The sequence below is a fragment of the Pinus tabuliformis genome, chromosome J, assembly GCF_031772625.1.
Source record: "Pinus tabuliformis cultivar Carrire ecotype Pingquan chromosome J, CPIR1, whole genome shotgun sequence".
Classification (NCBI taxonomy): Eukaryota; Viridiplantae; Streptophyta; class Pinopsida; order Pinales; family Pinaceae; genus Pinus; species Pinus tabuliformis.
This window is the reverse complement of record NC_142295.1, coordinates 625,955,445-625,969,272: the sequence shown is the minus strand read 5'-3', so window position 1 is coordinate 625,969,272 and position 13,828 is coordinate 625,955,445. Positions and strand designations below refer to the sequence as shown.

The window sequence follows — 13,828 nt, the reverse complement described above, 5'->3', positions numbered from 1 at the left end:
AATTTAATTACTAAAAATAATTAAATTTTAATTTTAATTATTTAAATTTTTCCACATTAAAATCTAATTACTCGAAATAGTTAAATTACAATTTTTAAATAAATTTAATATCTAAGAACGTTTCTTATATAAAAGCTTAATTATTCATATTTTTCCATTCCCAATAAAATTATCAAAATTATTGTTAAAAATAATTAAACTTACAATTTTAAATATATAAATAAATTTAAGTTTATTAAAAAAAAAATTAATTAAAATAATGAAAGAGTATAATGCAAAAAATTCAAATATGAACTAAACTATTTGGATTTGGAGCCGACTCGAGCATTAATTTATGATGCAGGAGGAAAAGAATAATATCTCATCTCGTTTGGAACCTCAACGTCAGAAATACTTACAAATGGCATCCCCTTATTTATTTGATAAAAGGATATTTTAAAAGAGGAGGCTGCAATGTTTGGTTAATAGCATGACGTAACTGATCGAGACGTACCAGGCAGTGCATTATCCAAAGAACCATGTCCGGTGCATCCTCCTTTCTATTATCCTTGAAAGAAGGATATTATTTCTCCTCCACGATTGTCTGATTATCAGAGTAAACTTCTGAGTGAATTGAGAGGGCTCGGCCATCCATGGATATTGAGTCGTGAATTAAACGTGGAGGCTCGAGAACGAGACCCCATCCAAGGTTGCTTGAGGAGCAGCAGCAGCGAAACTAAAGATTTTGTTCGTTGACGATTGATAAACTGTGCAGAGGACGCAGCAATTTGCAGGCATGGCTGTTTCAGCTTCAGTTTTAGGAACATATTCCTTCATGAGAACGAGTAGTTCTCCAATGGCTTTTGAAATATTCACAGAAAAACCTAAACGTAAACCTTTCGATCGAGTCCATAGAGGCTTCTTTTGGCCAACCTTGAAGAAGCCAACCCTGACAAGGAGCAGAAGGAATCCGAAGCCATCAATTTCAATGTCATTGTCAAATGTAACTGTGTTGGAGAAGCGTCGTCTGCAGACTCAAACGATAACTAGCATTGCTCCCGATGTGACTACCATCAGGTCTTTGGATTGGGACCGAGATCGCTTTGACATGTATGTAATGTATCAACACATGCGCCTCTTCCTCTGATTAGCCCATTCCAAGTCCAATTTGTTTCATCAATTCAGGATAGGCGGCCAATTATATATTATATATTTCCTTTTTTAATTGCTACTTATATTTACAAGAAATATGATCAAGTAGTCTAAACAGTCTACTCTTTAACCTCTATTGGCTACATTCTTGCCCAACATCCAGCAAACATTTAGAAACGTTTCTGGAATTGCAGATGCTAGTTGTTGATATTGCACAATCTTGGTATAATTGAGTTTTTCAGGAGCAGAATCCATTTAAAGACACAATTTAAGCAATGCAAATTTGTAATTTTACCAACAATTACATAGCCGGATCCCAATGATGATTGCCAATTTTTTTTCCAAAAAGAAATATGTTTAAACTTGTCTGAAAAAGCCTTAATGTCAGATTGTGCTTCACTAGAACAGCTAGGTCCATCTCTTAAAATGAGAATGCTTTTAACTCTAGATTGGATGTATAATTCTTTAAGCTAACTTTCGTGAAAGGAAACCATGCAGAAATCACTCTGAGTAAACCACAGGGCATTTTCTAAATAACAAACGATCACTTTGGAAAAGGCACATGGACTCAATATCACCTAAAAGATCCACTTTCCAATGGATTTTGACAAAAAGTATATGTATCCAAGATGGCCAAACAAAACTACAACATCCTAGAGCAGCAAGACAAGTCCGAAATATGTGACGGAGAGTTTTAACCTGAGCACAGTGTGCACTACTGTCATCAGGGAAGCTTCACATTGACAATGCTCCCTGGAGGGTAGGCCTGGGAAAACTAGAAGCCATCTGAAGACACACAGCTTGAAAGTCTGAAGGTCCACCCTGCTGCTTTGTTCTCGCTGCAATATTAGCATAAACATTATGCTTCTTAAACTTATGTGATTTCTCTACTCAATGAATTGATGACCGTTTGCTACCAATGAGGACTTGCTTTTCATTCAGCATCAAAGTGATTGGTTTGCATCAATGGAAGCTATAAATTTCATCCCTGGCAAGGTTAGATGATGGATCTGTACTTGGTTATAGGGGGAAAACATGGAAAGATGATTCACTCAATCATCCTCCTCATTTGAAAGGCCCCATCTTTTGTTCAACTTCTCTTGCAGAGAGATGTTATCAGTAACATACTCTTAAATCCATTTAGGTGTGTAGATCCTGACAAGTTTCATATACCTCTATAGCAAATCTTTTCAGACCTGGAATGGACATGTTGAGTTTGCATATCTTTGGTGGAATTGGTCGTTGGATACCCTGAATAACAGGACAATTGAGTTGAATTAAACCGAATTATTTTGAAAGACTAGTTCACAATATGCATGCTTTTTCACCGTCATTTCATAGATCTCTCCACTTGAGAATCCCTTTCTTGAATAGTCATTTAGTGGGGTAGCCATCAAAGTGTGCTACACTGGAGTGTTGGGCCTTCCAAGTCCAAAATTAATGACAAGCCAAATCCAAACCTCTTCGAAGATCATTCTAGTGCCGAGAGAGGATTGAAGCCACCTCCTTTGATGCTTCCCAAATACTTTGAAGGACAAAAGAACCACCAATGTTGAAATCTCCGAAAGCAACAATAATCTCACAGAGAATAAATGGGCCTCTAATCCTGGTAATATGCTTCCCATTATAAATTCTATGCCTAAGATCAATGAGTGCACTGACCGGAAAATGGATAAGAGACATTTTGAGGCTGGCTATCTGTGGATCATGGTAGAGCTACTGTTTGGCAAGCTGCAATGTAGGAATTTTTTTCCCCTAGGGTTATCCATGTATATGGATGGGTAAAAAATCCTATTACTCCTTATATTGCAAGAGAGGGAAATTTATGATTTTCATCATATTATAGGATTATCAAGGTGACATATAGGGATGCCATTGGCCTTGGGTATACATATTTTGTTTTTGCTTAAATATGTTTCATTTTGGTTGGTGTAGATTGATGATTATGGATCCTCTTACTTCATGATGGTGTTGCATGGGATGTTACACATTGCTTCATTGGCTTATGTGATGGATTGGCTTGGTACATGGTTCCCTCCTCATGGCTGTACTTGATGCCTAGATGGATTACTTGTGACATACTCTTTGGTGTTATGATATATCATTAGTGAAAGGCCCATCTAGTGGTACTCTTCATATTCCGTGCCTTTCCTCCATGAATCATCTTATTTGATAATGATGCTTGCACCTTACCTCACGAGAGTTATCTTGGTGTCATTACTTGCACATTTATATGGAGGCATAGTGATTGCATTGGTATGGCTCTCAAGGAGGATTGCCTTAGTGTTTGAAGTGTCTATCATCATCTTATAATCATGATTGATGCAATAGACAATGATACTTATAGAGCACTCTTAGCATTAATTGGTGATCTTGATGGATGACGTGGCATGGTTTTTGCATTTGGGCATGATCTTTGAGGAGCAATCCACTACTCTTATCATTGGCTTCATGATACTTACATATTGCATAGTTTGAATATCTCTTGCATAGCTTGTTGTGTTGATGCATTGGAAATTCTAACCTGGGTACTGGAGCAAGTTTGTCACAGGTTTCTTACACGATCATCTCTTTATTTGGTGGATATGCCTTAGTTGATGCTTCTATGATGGATATCAACATCTCGGTACATTATTTAGTGGATTTCAGCTATGGATGATATTATATTTGTATGTGAGGGAACGCTAAGGTCTAAGGTGCATATCATGATCCTATGGTGATGATTGATGAGATAAACACTCATTTTTGTGGAGTGCTTCACTTATTCATCTTTCGCTTTAGGTCTATTTTCCTTGGGTACAAGGGGGGTTTTAGGTCAACTTTCTTCCAGCTCAAGGGGGGTATCGCTAGAAGGTGTACAATAAACCTTTAAAGCAAATGAGATGGTGGACCAAACCCAATGCCAATTCGAGGGTATTGGAGTCAAGGGCCAAAGAAAATTTGAAATGCTTATGGAGAATATGTATGCACGACATAATTGATGTACCATGACCAATCCAATGAATTTTTAGGTTATATGAGAGTGAGTGAAATACCTAGCAATATATGCACCATCACAACCAAAGTGTTTAAAGCCAGGAAATAATTTGCAACCTAATAATGGAGGAACAACCATAACATGAGATTATAAGAAAGTTGAAAGAGTAAGATAGTGTTCAAAAGAATGGATAGCTAGGCAATACATCACATTTTCAATAACAATCTCATAGGATTAAATGATCCATTCACATGTGCAAACATCTAATCTGAAATTATAACAGAGCACTCCAAGCTTAAAGATTACATCAAGGGCTACAGAGGCTTAAACATCTCACAACTAGTTCCTTCTTCTTTATGCAAAATTGTCATCTACAAAATTTATTTGTAGCAGTAAAAACATTAGTTACTCTAGCATAAAACCCTAGTCATCCAAGAAAATAAGAGGAATGTCGGGAACCTCACATGTGCTTTCCCCTTGATTTCCTCCTACAAAATGTTCAATTAGGCTTAGAGGGGTACTCCCTATCAATCCAACCATGACTAAACAACGGAAAAAACTAGTCTTTATATAGACTTCTAGCTTAACCTCCTTATAATAAAATGATAATCTAGATCCACAAAATTCTCACATAAAAAAATAGTGTTTGCTAGATCCATGATTTTCTTCTAGAAGTAACAATATTAAATTATATGAAACTATTATAAGCTAAACATTCCTCAATCAAGCTAATAAACTCCCTTGAAAGGTGGATCTCCATTGAAAGATACGTTAAGATGGTCTTGTTACCCCTCATGTTTGCAGGGGTGCATATAAAGTAGTGCAACATTTTTCATCATCATTGTAGACCCAAGATCAATTTAAGTCAAAAGTGATGTAAAAACCATGTGAGGCCCTGTATTAGATATCCTAGGCTTGTGTCTTTTTCATTGAATTTGTGTTTTGTTATCTTGGTTGAACCATGGCTAGTCCCATGAAGTTCCACTTTAGGTTACTTTCATCTTGTATAGGATTGGAGGGCCTTAGGTGAACTCTCTTATGGACTCATGGTTTTATGGGAGCTTGCATCTGTATGATCATTGGTGTATGGGCCAGTCCAACTTGTTTCAAGGTGCACCTATGTCATTCAACATGGTTAGGGTGTATAGAGTCTGTAAGTTATCTTGTATTTGGTGCAATATTTCTCATGACAACTCTCAGAGCATAGCACTCTCATTTGACAACATTTCACTTTTCCCAAGGTACTTCACGGTATCTAATGTAAAATGGGCTTGGTGGTCAAATAGTCAACTTAATCTTAGAATGTGCAAATCGATGATGGGATTCCAAAATGTGGATTTTTTAGATACGAGCTTCCAGTAGCAAGTTATAGCTTGGTCAAACTTGGCCAACAAGCCAGAGAAAGTTTCCAGGGATTGGGCAGAATTTGACATGCATTACGTCAAAAGTGATTAGCACAAAGAGACAAACAAAACCAATGTGTCAAATTTTAGAGATAAGTGAAGGCATTATAGAAGCAACATAGGGAGCTGATGATGTGTCAACGTCCTAGATGATATGAAAAATCTAAGAGATACACAATATAGATTAGGACTAATAGAGCAAAAGCTAGGTTCTGGAATTGCTAGGTGGGCCAATGTGTTGGAGATCCAACTATAGGGTGGCTAAGTCAAATTGTTTAAAGGGAAAAGTCAAGTCAAACTAGTTGTTGGAGGTCAAACTCGCCGTTAGAAGGAAGACGGATCAGGAAGTTGACGAAAGGACCAATAAAATATTTGTTGCAACAATTTCTATCTAAATGACCAAGTTGAACTTTTAAGGGAAGTTGCACCACTATTATGAGCAAGGCAAATTCTTCATGGATCAGGGAGTGGAACATTGGGCCAAGAATGTTTATTATTTTGACTATTGATCACTATAGATCATGAGGAAAGGGAACTTGTGGACCAAGTCGTGGAAGCTTGTCCAATTTGATCCCCCTTGTGGGATTTTTTTTTTGAATATCTTATAAATTAATTTACTAAATTTCCGACATGTGGATGATTAGTGAAACATTTTATTGAGGGAGAGTCAAAACTAGCCATTATAATTTTTTCTATAAAGGTTAGCCTCTCCTCATTTGTAAGGATGTTGTTGTCATTTGAGGTTGGTGCCATCATAATGAAATAGCTCATTCTTTGCAAACATTTGTCTATTCTATATACATTGTGTGGAGTGATTTTTATTTTCACTTTTTTTCTTAATATACGGTATTGGGGTTTTAATCTAATTTTCTTGGTAATAAGTAAAACCATGCTAAGGTTAATAGATCTTGCCATTGAAGGGCTATATAGTCACATGGAAGGGGAATAATACGGGGCAACCCCATTTTGTCAATTTGTTTTGCAGGTGGATTGATTTAAGCAACTAAATGATTATGAAGGGGAGCTTTGAATTGTGGAGGGTCTTCTTAGCTTTTGGTAACATTAGACAAATGTTCTAGTCTCTGTGGTGTCTAAGAGGCTAAGGAACATAGGAGGATAATTTTCTCCAATACCCAGAAAAAGTTTTGTGAGAAAACACCTCAATAAGATTAATTAGCCAATTATTTTTTATTTCCCTAAGTCTAACTTAGGAAAACTGGTTAGTTAAATTAGATTAATTGAGGAAAATTGATTTTGCTCTAGAGACGTCTGGAAAAGTTGTTAAATGCATACATGGCATACACAGAATATGAATGATAAGCATTAGACTTGATCTGAAAATCACTTGTCAGTGATCTCAGATAAACAATTAATGAATGAAGGTATTATAGACTCATGTGCTGGTGTGTGTCTATGCTATTTTAGGCAACGGATCGATCAGATTGCAAAATACACAGACATTGGAAAATGGAAAATAGTAAGAGAAACACAGTAAGCAAATACAAGAACACAACAATTAATAAGGAGTTCACCCTATTCCCTAGGGCTACGTCTTCGGTCCAACTTTTAGTGGTGGCCTTCTATTATTGTGTCTTTACAACAGAGATTTACAATGAGGAGCTCACTTGGAGTCTCCTGAAACAGATAATGTTTGGTAGGGTGGTTCTTGGCTCCCCCAAGCCACTAGAGTGCATAGACTGTTTTCCTTACCACATCTTGACCTCTCTGGTCTTTAATGGGAGGAGCCCAATGTGGTGCTCAATTCCCGATAGATCCTCTCAGGGATTGCTTGAACCTCTCAAGCTTTGTGTCTGCTCAATGCTGCCTTAGGTCAGCTCGGCTCTCTGTTTTTTTGCTTCTTGCTTCATTGTCTTTTCCTTGCTTTTGCTCTCTTTGTCTTCATTCTCTTCTCCTCTCTCTGTTCTGTTCATGGTTTAAAGCCAATTTGTCCTTGACTGTTCACTTCTTCTTCCGCCCATGTCAGATTGCCTGCTGCTGTTTGCGTGGAGTTCCCTACCCCTGTGTCATCGCCATCGTCCACAGGGAAGTGGCCACTTTTCCTCTTACAAACTGCGCTAGCTCTTCCTCAACGGTTTGGTTTTTCGGTTACACTGTGGAATGACTCATCCGCCAACTTAGCGGTCAAATCGAACGTCAAACTTCTTTATGTCGCGGCTTAATTCCCTTGTCAAATCCGGTTTCTCCATCAGGCGCAATCTTCGCCATCAGATTTGGAGCTCCCAGATCCTATGTTGTTTGCTCATTTCGTGTGGTTGACTTGCTCGACCATTAACACGCGATGAGAGGCGGTTTTCTCTCTCATCCGCCGGACACGCATCGTGCGCTGAGTGGAATCGCTCATTTTCAACCAAATCTGCTTACCGCCCAAGGGTGCCCCCGATATACTGTCGGTTTTGGAGCGCGGATCCCGCCTTTCGCCTTAGCGCTTCCCCCATGGTTTCCCGACTTCCCATGCGACCGAGCACTCGGGGCCTTTCCTTCTCGAGGGGTTTTGCTAATTGCGCATCAGAAATGGCCTCCGTTTCCCGATCCGGGCTTCCCAAGTGCTAGTTTTGCCTCCTACGCGGTCTCCATGGGCCTTGGTCAGTGCGCTTTGACAGAGGTCCTCGTCGTTACTTGCTCGCTGCAAACTGCCACTGTCCAGAGGTCTTCCTGATTGCTCTTTGTTCATAAATTTCTGAGATCTGTCCTGATTTGATACAGTCATGGCACTTTGATAATCCTCATGGATCCAATTTGGATCACGGCCTTCCCACTGAAAAAGCTTTTGGACCACCAAAAGTTGGTTTTCAAGCATCGACTAAGTGAGGGTACAATTGTCTCACTTGTACAATCTCTATCCACTTTGCATTGCTCGGCTTTGAACTCTTGAGCCCAATTTTGAGGTACTCAACATCCCCCCTGCGCGTCGTCTTCACCTTCCTGTCCAGAATTGTGTCTTCCTACAATTCATTAAGATATTTAGGTAGTAGATCATCAATAGAAGGCAATTGACTCTACTCTTCGGGATCCTCAATCAGTGAAGGTTCAAACAATCTCAAGCAATCTGCATTCACGACTGAGTAGATGTGCATGTGAGTTGGTAGATCAAGGCGAAAAGCATTCTCACTAATCTTCTCAAGTATCTTGAAGGGTCCATACTTGATAGGCTTTAGCTTTTTACCTTCACCTTGCATCCTTGTAATATTCCTAATTAGCCATGGCTAATTGGAATATTCGATTTTGCTCAATTTTGCTTTCTATAGTTATTAATAAATAAAAAGTGAGGAAAGGGGGACATAACTCACTTTATGAATAAAGTCACCCCCTAGTAGCACAACATTGTAACTTAAAAGGGGAGCCAAGGGGGCCCAAGGACCACGTAGAGAAGGGGCCCACGTAGACACTTGGAGGGACTGCGCAGATGAGAAGGAACACGTGGCAAGAGAGAAGCTACGTTGGAGGAGGTGGCCTTAGGGTTTTGAGAGAGGCCAATGCTATAAAGGAGACAGGAACCTCCTCATTTTGATCATTCGATTATGTTGCATTTGAGCTAGTCACTTCGACTTAGAGCATGCTGGTTGTTTAGCCTGTCCGCAACACTGTTTAGTGCATCGAGTGTCTCCATTCAAAGATCTCACCCTTAGCCCCGGGGGACTTCGAGTGCCTGCTCGAGCAAGGTAGTTCCATCAGTATTCTGCTGGAGGAGCGATTTCTGGAGTTGAGGAGGAGCTGAGTATTTAGATGACTGCACAGTCTTGAGAGGGGAGGACGCAGTTCTTTTGGGTAGGAGCTCCGGATTGGGGTTTATAGGATTTGAGCTGGGAGATTGAGCAGGGGATCAGCCCTTGCATATTGGAGGATTTTGGCAGAGTTTCAGGTGGAGTTTTGGAGGATTCTCTTCAGGAGTAGCGCAGAGCCTTGAGGGATTGAGTAGATTCCCAAGGGGGTGATTTTCGGGGGTCAGCTATTTTAGAAAAGCTTTTTGCGCTTTTCTGGGTTTATTGAGTAGAGGCTAGTTCCAGAGTTTTAGCATTTTCTAAGGAGGGGGACAATCCAAAATCTTCATTTGATTCCAGCCGTAGCAGCAACACAACAGTGCTCCGGTGGTTTGGACGCAGTTCAGAGAGAGGCCATTTCATCACCATTCTGAGTGTATTCCTTCACTTGCCTTGTGCAAGTCGAGGTGCTATCCTTCTGATCACGTCCTGTACTTTTTCCATTACTCAGTATAATAAAATGGCTTAGCATTTCTCTCTGCATTTCTCGAGTATCTGCTTATATTCTATGTATGCATTATTGTATGTTGCACTATTGTTATTTCTTTGGCTGTAGATTGCTTGTATTTGAGGGATATCTCTGGTAAGGGATATTACAATCCTGTCCTTGCTGATATACAGCCAGACTTGGTCACCAACTTGGAAACTATGCTCTATTCGTTGCTTGTCATGCCTTGCCTTGTATTTGGCTTGGCTCTTTTCCAGCTGTTCCTGTACTGCTTGGTGGATCTCTTGGATTTGTTCAATGAACCTAGTTGCCCTGTTCACATCATTGTGTCCCTCAACTGTGGTATCTTTACCAAAGACAAAATCTAAAGGAGACCTTGGTGTGAAACCAAAACAGGTCTCAAAAGGAGATCTTTGTGTAGAAGAATGTTTTGCTCTGTTGTAAGCATGTTGCACATAACAGGGTAACTGGATCATTGTCCTGTTAACTACTTTTGTCTGGCCATCAGTTTGTGGATGAAAAGCTGTGCTTTTCTTCAGTTTGGTGTCCATCAGTTCCCACAGACTTGACCAAAACTTCTCCACAAATCGGGTGTCTCGATCAGATACAATGGAAGTGGGTGATCCAAAATGAACCCATACATGTTCAAAGAATAGTTTTGCAGTCTGTTCAGCTGTAATCTGTTTATTACAAGGTATCAAAATATACATTTTGCTAAACCTATCCACAAAAACATATAGATAATCATGACCTTTCCTAGATTTAGGCAGTCCTCCAACAAAATCCATGGAAACACTTTCCCAAGGGTGAGAAGGAACTGGTAATGGAGTGTACAAGCCTAGTTTCTTATTGCTAGGCTTGCTTTTAGCACACATAGTACACCCTCTTACATATCTAGAGACTGTCTCATTCATTTTTGGCCAATAGCAAAATATTTGCAGCTGTGCAACTGTTTTACTTACCCCAAAGTGACCTGATATTAGAGAAGTGTGTGCTTTTCGAATTATCTTTACTCTTTCAGTTTTTGGAATGCATAACTTTCCACAATGGTATAAGAGTCGGTCCTTTATATGATAATCTAATTCTTCTACTCGTTTGCCTTGATTTAAAGTTGCATATACATCTTTAAAGTCTATATCTTGAGCATATTGTTCAATGTAGCTTTCATGTAACACAGAATTATGCTTAAGTATAGTAAATGCATTTATAATGGGTCTAGATAACGTGTCTGCAACTTTATTGTGTATGCCCTTTTTATATCTGATGACTAAATGAAACTGTTGTAGAAAACCCATCCATCTATAGTGTCTTGAATCTTGATTGCTGCAACTTAGTTTGGGAGTGTAGATATTGAAGTGGTTGATGATCAGTATGTATTACTGTCTCTTTTCCCATTAAGTAATGTTTCCACTTTTTCACACTCTGAACTAATGCATACAATTCTTTATCATATGTAGGTTAGTTAGCTACTGCAGGATTAAAAGTCTCAGAATGATAACATATGGGTTTACCGTGCTATGTCAACACTGCTCCCATGGCATAGTCACTAGCATCTGTTTGGATCTCAAATGGTCTCTAAAGATCGGGCAGTGCTAGTACAGGTGCTGTACTAATCTTTTCTTTCAAGGTGTCGAAGACTTTCTGCTGTTTGCCTCCCAACTGAAACACTTTGTTCAATCCTGTTAAAGCATGCAAAAGAGGAAAAGTTAGAAATGAACTTCCTTCAATATTATGCTGCTCCTAAGAAACTTCTAACTTCTGTAGCAGATTTGAGTTTAGGCCAGTTTACAATGATTGCCACCTTAGAGGGATCTATCTTCAATTCACCACCCCCTACTATATGACCCAAATAATTCAGAGATGTTTTGCCAAATTCACATTTTGAGAGTTTAACATGAAGTTTTTCTCTTTTCAAAACATCTAGTGTCTGCTTAACATGCTTTAAGTGTTCTTCCCATGTTTTGCTAAAAATCAGAATGTCATCCAGATACACAATAACAAAATCATCAAGAAAAGGTCTAAGTACATCATTCATTAATCTCATGAAAGTAGCAGGAGCATTAGTTAAGCCAAAAGGCATAACCAACCACTCATACAATCCCTGCTTTGTTTTGAAAGCAGTCTTCCATGCATCTTGTTCTGCAACTCTGACCTGATGGTATCCACTATGCAAGTCTAGCTTGGAGAAATAAACAACTTCTTTCAATTGATCTAAAAGATCATCTATGGGAGGAAGGGGATAACGGTTTTTGATTGTTATCTTATTCAGTGCTCGGTAATCAATGCATTCTCCACAAGCTATCTTTCTTTCTCACCAAAACAATTGCTGACCCACATGGTGATGTGCTAGGCTTGATGAACCCTTTCTCGAGCAACTCTTGCACCTGCTTCTTGATTTCAACATTCTCTAAAGCGGACAACTTCTTATACCTGTGGCTGCAATGGTTGTTTCATCTCGCGAGTCTGGCCCCAAATCTTTCTGAATAGCTGCAGCAGTCGTCTTCTTCTTGCCCTCGAACTTCTTAGGTCTCAGCTCTGGATGCAGAATCCAACAGTGCTCATCATCATGCCCATCCTTTTTACACTGAGTGCATGAAGCTTTGCTTTTCTGTGCAGTGTTAGCCTTCTTTGCTTTCCATTTCTGCTTTCTTTTCTCCTTATTCTTGCTTGCAGTGGGTTGGTATGATCCCAGTGTTGCACGAAGCGGCCCCCCCCCCCCCCGGTTCCAAGCCCCGAAGCGCGTCCCGTACGGAAGCGCCTAGGAAGCTTGGCCGGAAGCGCGCTTCCGAAATTTTTAGACGCTTCCTGGAAATTTGGAAGCGCTGGTGCTTCCGAAGCGCCGAAGCGCGCTTCGTACGGTGCTTCCCAGACGCTTCCGTACGCTTCCAGAAAAGCTTCCGGAAAAGCATTTAGAAAATCGTTTTTTTTTTCAATTTTTTTTTAAATTTTAGGTGAGTTTGCTTGTTGGGGGTGGGTCCACCTTGGGTTAGAGTGACAAATGAAAGCAAAAAAAAATATAAATATAGCAGATGCTCCCTCATGGTAATGTTAAATTCTTAAAGTAAAAGTGACATTCTCCTTTATTTTTCATTTTCATCCTTTTACTTAAATTTTTAACATTACCATGAAATGACTCAAAATGTTTGAGAGTGGTTCCAGCCTCATTGGACTTCATATGGAGAAAATAGAATTTCATATCCTATTCAAAATTCAGCAGACTTAACAGTTTTCAGGTATTCAGGATCAATGGGATTGTGGCATTTCATTAGATTATATCAAGTATGAAGGTATGCGATTAGCATTTAATCAAGAGCACCAAGCCCTATATGTACCCTGGTGTTGGTGGTGTTAATTGTTGAACTCCTTTGTCACGCGGCACGCCCTTAGCAAAAAATTACCTTTCAATCAAGTCAAAATCATCGATCAAACATGTTAAGCTTTTTCTACCATATTTTAAGTCTTGAATTAGGTAGTTTGATCAAAATTGGGCAATGTTGACTAATATCCATAGACAATCGAGGTAGACGCAAAGGCTAGACAAGAGGAGAAGAATCTAGATTCTAGATCATTAATGTACAATGGATGTTATATCTATCTTGATTTATGCAAAAATATGCATGTTTTCATGTCTTCTACAATTAATTTGGTATTTGGGATGTTTGTTTTGAGTATAAATGCAAAAAAATATAAAATATATATATATATAGCAGACGCTTCCGCGGACGCTTCGCTTCCTAGATTTTTGGAAAATGACGCTTCGGCGTCCCCGCTTCCAAAAAACGCTTCCGCTTCGCTCCCGCTTCGTGCAACATTGTATGATCCCCCAACTTCTGGACTTCCATTCTTTCCTCTAGCTTCTAGATGAGTAGCTTGTACAGATACCTCATCTATACTAGTGGGATTAAACATGAGGATGGTGTGCCTCATGTAGCTGTGTAGACCACCAATGTACTTCAACAAAGTCTCTGGTGAGTCTAATGAGATTCCTAGAATCAATGCTTTATTTCTAAATTCTTGAGTGTACCCTTGCACACTTTGCCCTTTCAATTGTCGAAGAGTTTGCCAACTCATCATGGCTTGCTGCATGTAG

At 39.3% G+C, this 13,828-nt stretch overlaps 1 protein-coding gene across 1 annotated transcript in view; it reads left to right on the top strand.

The window, feature by feature from the left end:
- The first annotated feature begins 488 nt into the window (after positions 1-488).
- LOC149228500 (uncharacterized) overlaps positions 489-13,828 on the top strand; it is a 323,052-nt gene continuing 309,712 nt past the window's right edge. The window contains exon 1 of the mRNA XM_089378243.1: positions 489-1,089. Within this exon, the coding sequence (XP_089234369.1) occupies positions 776-1,089 (314 nt within the window). The 5' untranslated portion in view covers positions 489-775. The remainder of the gene's footprint in view (positions 1,090-13,828) is intronic.